The following is a 7984-nucleotide window of genomic DNA, read 5'->3' as shown; positions in this document are numbered from 1 at the left end:
TATTAGTTATTACAGTAGTTTTTCCTTTAAAAAATTGACTACTGAAATTATTATTTTTTTTAGGATGACTGTTGAAATTATAAAGTGGTCGCACCAAATAATAATAATAATATGTGGATAAAATTAACGGTCTTGCAATAATTAAAAGTGAATTAAATATTATACTTTTTTAGTTTGACGGATCAATAAACATTTTTATACACCCGTTGGCGTAGTTCACGCTCGTTAAAATATCTTTTGATTTTTGCTTTCATGACATTTTTTTTTTTGCTCATTTCTTAAAAAAAAAAAAAAAAAACAATGTCATTATTTCCAAAGTTTCTTTTCCCTGTTAACGATTTAAAAAGTAGGAAGAAAAAAAAAAAAAAAAGAACAATGATGTTCTCAAATAAGAATGGGAAAAAATATAGCGCAATGGTGCCAAAATAATAGCAATAATGAATTATTAATTTACGAATGAGACATCGAATATGGTGTTTGCAACATCATGAAAATTTTCATGATATAATTTTACGAATGTGATGATGGAGATTTGATGTTTGAATTTCATTAAATTATATATTAAAATATTGTCACAGTGAGTATATATAGTTCAACTATAATAACGGACATATATTTATTTTATTAAGATTGTAGTTTAAATCTTCATATTTCATTTCTATTTAAAAAAGTTTATATTCAAAATGATCTAAAACAAAGTGATAAATGGTAATTAATAAGATGTGGATTATAAATATGTGACGTTATTTGTGTTTTACTATTTTGAAGTATGCTTTAGAAAATAAAATATCTGAAACAATCATATAAAATGTATTATTTTACTATTTTGAAGTATTATTTAATGTATTTTCTAAGTCGGTTGTTTTTTCCCTCCTGTTCTTTTCAAATTTTCTAAGAGGAGTTTATTGTTTTATGGTAATTATTGATTTTGTTCAAGATTTTCAGATACATGTAGAAGGAAATAATAATAGTAAAAATAAATAAATAAATAACGGACAATATTTTGAATATAAATGCAATCAGTTATCACGTGATAAATTATTTATTTTTAAAAAATATATTTTATTTGTGATCGAAGGGAATGCATGAAGAAATATGACATCTGAGCGGCTCCAAGCATTACGTAAAAAAAAAATATAATTCTTAAATATTATAAACAATGCACAATTATTTTATTCTATCTTTTCAAATGAATAGTAATATAAAATCATCGAACTAATTCATGGATATAGATTTTAAAGTAGCTACGACCTTAGTATTGATTTAAGAAATTTACATATAGAAAACTATAAAATAAATTTTCTTAATTTTTTAATATGATATTTAACGAGAGTGAAGATTTGATACTTAGTCAAGTGTACAATAGTAAAATTAAATTTTAGTATTGATATTTTTTAAATATAATAAAGATAGGGAGATTTGAATGGCTATTAAGTACTAACATATGCGTATGTCAGTTTAGTGTCTGAATTTTGGTTGATTAATTTAGATTGATATATTATTATCCTCTATCAAGTGGTATCAGAGTTGATTGAATTGTAGAATGATGTTGGAAAGAGATGAAAGATTGGTTATCTTTAATCGATCAAAATTTTCTTTCTGGAAGTGTCAGATATTAGACTATTTGCATTCCAAAGAATTGGATTTGCCATTGGAAGGAAAACCTGATGACATGGGAGAAGCTGAATGGAAGAAATTGGACAAAAAGGTGTCGGGGACTGTTCGCCTGACTTTGACAAAAAATGTGCAAAGCAGTGTAGCAAAGGAGACAACTATAGCTAGACCGATGATGACTCTATCTAACATGTATGAAAAGCCTTCCGTAAACAACAAGGTGTATCTCGCAACCAAATTCTTTAATTTGAAAATGGCGGAAGGTACATCTGTCACTACTCATTTAAATGAATTTGATTTGTTGATAAACAAATTGGCTGTTGTTGAATTAGAATTTTTTGATGAAGTAAATGCAATACTGTTGTTGAGATCATTGCCTGATAGTTGGGAAACCATGAAAGCCGCACTTTCTAATTCATGTGGTAAAGAGAAATTGCAGTTTTCACAGGTTAGAGATTCTACGCTTGCGGAAGAAATTCGTAGAAAGGACGTAAGTGTTGCTTCCACTTCTAGTTCAACATTGAATGTGGATAGAGGAAGGAGTAATAGCAAAAGTTGTGGCAATAAAGGCAAATCGAAAAACAACAGAGGCAAGTCTAGAAATAGCAAGTCTAAGTGTTGGAATTGTGGTAAGACTGGACACTTGAAAAAGAACTACAAATATCTAAAACGGAGTGAGGAGAATGAAGCTGGTGCAAATATTTCTACCGATGAAATTCAGGATGCTCTGACTTTGGCAGTTAAGAGCATTCATGATACATAGGTGCTAGATTCAGGTGCATCATTTCATACTACTGGTCAACGTGACATTTTGAAAAATTATGTTGCAAGAAATCATGGAAAAGTATATCTTGCTGATGGAGAACCTTTGGACGTCATTGGGATTGGTGACGTGAATATAAAATTGGCAAATGGTTCAATTTGGAAAATTTACAAAGTACGTCATGTTCAAAATATGATGAAAAACCTGATTTCTATAGGACAGTTAGACAGTGAAGGATATGACGTGTAATTTGGCAAAGGAAACTTTAAGGTTACCAAAGGTGCTATAGTAATCGCTCGAGGAAGCAAGTTAGGAAATCTTTATGTCAACAACAGTGACAAGAATATGGTGATCGTTGTTGATAGTTCGAGTCAAACTGATTTGTGGCACAATAGACTGGGACATATGAGTGAAAAAGGTATGCAAATTCTTCACTCTGAAGGAATGTTATAGGGACTAAAAGCAGTTGAACACAAGCTATGTGAAAGTTGTGTATTTGGGAAGCAGAAGCGTGTTAGTTTCTCAAAGACAGGAGCAACGCGAAAACAAACGAAGTTGGAGCTAGTTCACACAGATGTGTGGGGGCCTTCTGAAGTATCTTCTCTTGGTGGTTCCAGATATCATGTGACCTTCATTGATGACTCAAGCAGCAAGTTTTCTCAAACATAAATATGAAGTTTTCTCTGTGTTTCAAAACTTGGAAGGTTATGGTTGAGAATGAGACATGTTTGGAAGTTAAAAACTTGAGGTTAGACAATGGTGGTGAATATGTTGATGGAGAATTTAAAAAGTACTGTGCAAACAATGGAATTGTGCTAGTAAAGACCATTCCAGGGACACCACAGCAGAATGGTGTGGCTGAAAGAATGAACAGGACACTAAATGAACGTCTTAGAAGCATAAGATTACATGCAGGAATTGCCTAAGACATTATGGATAGAAGCAATCAACACGACAACTTATCTGATCAATAGAAGTCCGACCATATCTTTAGACTTGAAATTTCCTGAAGAAGTCTGGAGTGCTAAATAGGTAAACCTTTATCATCTAAAGTTTTTTCGTTGTGTCTTACATTCACATTGATACTACAGACAAGAGTAAGTTAGATGCCAAATCCAAGAAATGTTACTTTATTGGATATGGTGGTGCTGATATGGGGTATAAGTTTTGGGATGACTAAAATAGGAAGATACTCAAAAGTAGGAATGTGATTTTCAATGAGGAAGTTTTGTACAAACACAAAACAACAGATGATCTGATACAAATAACAGTAAAAAAGAGAAGACTCAATATATAAGTCTTCCTAGGATTGAGACTAGATCAACAGAAAGTGAAGAACAGAGTATAGTTTCTCCTAAAGAACAAGTACATGAGTCTGAGGAACCAGTTCCAGAACCTGAGGAACCAATTTTGGTACCTAATGGACCAGTTGTTGAGCCTGATGAAGCTCAGAGAATACCACCTATAGTAGTTAGGAGGTCTAGTAGGACTATCAGACCACCACCGAGGTATTCTTCTTCTTTAAATTATATATTATTGACTGACAGAGGTGAACCTGAATGCTATGATAAAGCGGTTCAACTGGAAGATTCTGTCAAGTGGGAGTTGGCCATGAAAGACAAAATGGATTCTCTTATGATGAATCATACATGGCAATTAACTGAGTTACCAAGAGGAAAGAAAACTTTGCAGAATAAATGGGTTTACAGAATGAAGCAAGAACCCAATGGTAGCAAAAGATACAAAGGAAGACTTGTAGTCAAAGGTTTTCAATAGAAAAAAGGTATTGACTTTAATGAGATATTTTCTCCTGTAGTTAAACTAACTACTATTAGGACCGTATTATCGATAGTGGCAGAAGAGAATCTGTTCCTGGAACAGATGGATGTAAAGACAGTATTACTTCATGGTGATTTGGAGGAAGAAGTTCACATGGTACGGCCACAGGGATTCGCAAACTTCAGAAAAGCCTGTATAGTCTCAAACAGGCTCCCAGACCTGTATAAGAAGTTTGATAGCTTTATAAGTAACAGTGGATTTCAGAGGTGTCAGAGAGGTCATTGCTACTACATAAGATCTCAGGGTAACTCTTACATTATTTTATTGTATATGTTGATGACATGTTGATAGCAAGTGCAGACAAACAAGAAATTATGAAGATAAAAGTTGAGTTGTCTAAAGAATTTGATATGAAAGATTTGGGAGCTGCCAAATAAATCTTGGGAATGAAGATCGAGATAAAAGATGGTACGTTGACATTGTCACAAGAAGAATATGTGAAAAAGATGTTGAATCAATTTCACATGGAAAATGCAAAACATGTGAGTACTCCTTTAGCTTGTCATTTTAAATTATCTAAGAAGCACTCACCCACTACTAAGCAGGAAAGAGATCACATGGCTAGTGTGCCATATGCTTCAACTATAGGCAACCTGATATATGCCGTGGTTTGCACAAGACCAGACATTTCACATGTAGTAGGAGTTGTTAGCAGATACATGAACAATCTATGGAAGCACCACTGGGAAGCTTTAAAGTGGATTTTCGGATATCTAAGAGGAACAATTGATTATGCTTTGCATTTTAAGAATCAAATTAAACTGCAAGGCTATGTTAATGTAGATATGACAGGTGATACAGATGGCAGAAAAAGTATTACTGGGTATCTTTTTACTTTAGGTAATACTGCTATTAGTTGGATTTCTAGACTGCAAAAGATAGTAGCTCTTTCTACTACAGAAACTGAGTATGTTGCGATCATTGAGGCAAGTAAGGAAATGATATGACTTCAATCTTTTCTAGAAGAGCTTGGCTTGAAATTAGGAAAAGGGATATTGCATTGTGACAGTTAGAGTGCTATTCATTTAGCAAAGAATCAAGAGTTTCATTCGAGAACGAAACACATACAGGTGAAGTATCATTTTATTCGATCAGTTTTGGAAGACGAAGCGCTAATGTTTGAAAAGATTCCAGGAAGTTAGAATCCAACAGATATGTTAACCAAATACGTTCCTGTCAATAAATTGAAGTTGCGCAACTTCAGTTGGACTTCTTTATGAATAGAGAGAAGAGTCACTACCGTTGTAGGGGAGACATGATGATTGTTTGGTCTCCAAGTGAGAGATTGTTAAGAAAAAAATGAAGCCCAACCAAGGCCCATTTTCTTTGTTTTATGCTTAACTCTTAAGCAAGTTTCTCATTGGCCAACATGGAGGTGAGTAATGATGAAGAATGAATTCAGGGCCGTGAAAATTTTTCTTATAAAATGCAAATTAGTAGTGGTTTTTAAAACCAGCAATGTGTCGAGAGTTTCTTAAGCGAATTAAAATTATATATATATGTTGTCGAATTGATTTCTTTGCGTTGTCTCACAGTGAGCATTTTTTTTCTCTTTTGAGAGTTTTGTGAGTTTTGTAAGAGTGATTTGTGAGTAGTTCTTTTGAGAGAAAAGTGAGAGAAATCATTCTTGAGCATTGTAAACTCTTGTACTCTTCTCCTTGACTATTTTAGTGGAACTTGCATCGGTAGAAAAGAACTGAGCGTAGTCCAAACTGAGTGAACCAGTATAAACCGGGTGTTATCTCTCTTCTTTTAAACTTATTTATTATCGTTCTTGTTACTTGAAAGCTTAGGTTGGTTTATCTATTCTTTTAAACTATTGAGTTACGAATTGTTTATTCTGCATAATTTAGATTGATATATTATTATCCCTATCATTTAATTATGGTTTAGCTAGTATTAATACCTAAGTCTAATATAGAAGATAATTTTCTAGATGTTTATTCTTTTAGTCAAAGGAAAACAAGATACTAATTTAAACCAAACCGGATGGAAAACTATTAATTTAAACGAAGGAGGGGGGATTAATTAAATTTGACTACAAAAAAAAGGAAATACATAATTTAAATTTAACATAATTATCAAATATCTCCATTAAAAAAAAAATGAAAAAGGGTCGGGCAGAAAAGTATTCAAATAAATAAGGGTTGCCCACCAAAGTTGAAAAACACTGGGAGAGAGAAAAATTAGAAGAAATGCGTATTGATTCAACATCTTCCTTTAATCTTATGACACTCCCTCCTCCTCCTTCTTCTTCTTCTTCCACCTCCTCCTCTTCTTATTCTTCAGCTCTTTTAAACCTTCCATTTTCTCGCCGGAGAAAATGGCAGCGAGTGAAGGCCATTGCCGGCGGTGAAAAAGAGAAGATTCTGGTGATAATGGGCGCCACAGGTTGCGGCAAATCCGGGTTATCCGTTCAACTAGCCTCTCATTTTCAATCTGAAATCATCAACTGCGACAAAATGCAGGTTTATAAAGGTCTCGACATTACAACTAACAAGATTCCTCTCCACGAACGACATGACGTTCCACACCATTTACTGGGCGACGTGGATTCGCTTCACGAAGAATTCACTCCCTTCCATTTCAGACTCCGTGCCGACAATGTCGTTTCAGATATATGCTCTAGGAACAAACTACCTATTCTAGTAGGTGGGTCCAATTCCTTCATTCATGCAATGCTCGTGAACCATTTCAATCCAATGGACGACGTTTTTCTCACTCATAGTCATATTCCTAAATCCCTTATTTCATCCGATTTACGTTACCGTTGTTGTTTCCTTTGGTTAGACGTCTCGTTTCCGATTTTGTCAGAATATTTATCAATCCGAGTCGATGAAATGCTCCAACTCGGAATGTTTGAGGAATTAGCCGAGTTTTACCATCCCGATACGGCAGAAACGACGCCATATACTGGGATTAGAAAAGCAATAGGAGTGCCGGAGTTTGATAATTACTTCAAAAAATATCCGCCGGGTCAAAAAAATGGGATTAATAGAGAAGCGTTTGAAGAAGCGGTTGATGCTATAAAAAGGAACACGCACGTGCTAGCGGAGAGACAGATAGGGAAGATTTTGAAACTGAAAGGGGCGGGTTGGGATATTCACGTGTTGAATGCGACGGAGGCGTTTAGGGCGGTGGTCCAACCGGGAACCGGCCGGAACCGGAAACAGATTTGGGAGAAGCAGATTTTGAAACCGAGTTTGAGGATTGTAAAGCGCTTTTTGGAGTAGTTTGTTGTCTTTGTTCGTTCATTTGTAAGTTTATTATTATTATTATTATTATTATTATTATTATTATATTTGTGCTTCCTCGCATTTAATTTTCCACCTGAAGAAAACCCGGCGGAACGAACGGAAGTTTGAGTTGGAGAACGACGATTGGGTTTTTCCGGCTGAGAATTGGTTTCTACTTAGCGAGTGGAGATTTCCCAAAATAATAATTTAAACACATACCCGACATTCAATATACCATTTTTTATTTTTTATTTTTTTGTGCTTTTAACATTATTCTTCTCATCTCTCTCTTAAATTCCTTTTATATATGGTGAGGAAATTAAATAAATAAAGTGGTTATGTTCACTTTCTACGTATTTTTATTTTAATAGCTTATGTAATCAATTTAATATAGCCTTCTCAATATTTTTGTATAAATCAAGTTTGGTTATTTATTTTATATTTTAAAGTTTTTAGTTATCACGATCATTTGTTTCATTTTTCAATTCTTGATCTAAGATGAACATATCTCTATGCATTCCACTTTCAATCA

At 33.8% G+C, this 7984-nt stretch overlaps 1 protein-coding gene across 1 annotated transcript; it reads left to right on the top strand.

Moving 5' to 3' along the window:
• Positions 1 to 6331: 6331 nt before the first annotated feature.
• Positions 6332 to 7667, top strand: LOC120082126 (adenylate isopentenyltransferase). Its single transcript, XM_039037363.1, has one exon. The coding sequence runs from the start codon at positions 6412 to 6414 to the stop codon at positions 7447 to 7449; it is 1038 nt and encodes a 345-aa protein (XP_038893291.1). The 5' UTR covers positions 6332 to 6411; the 3' UTR covers positions 7450 to 7667.
• Positions 7668 to 7984: the final 317 nt, after the last annotated feature.

Source organism: Benincasa hispida, chromosome 7 (assembly GCF_009727055.1).
Source record: "Benincasa hispida cultivar B227 chromosome 7, ASM972705v1, whole genome shotgun sequence".
NCBI lineage: Eukaryota > Viridiplantae > Streptophyta > Magnoliopsida > Cucurbitales > Cucurbitaceae > Benincasa > Benincasa hispida.
This window is presented reverse-complemented; position numbering and strand designations above follow the sequence as displayed.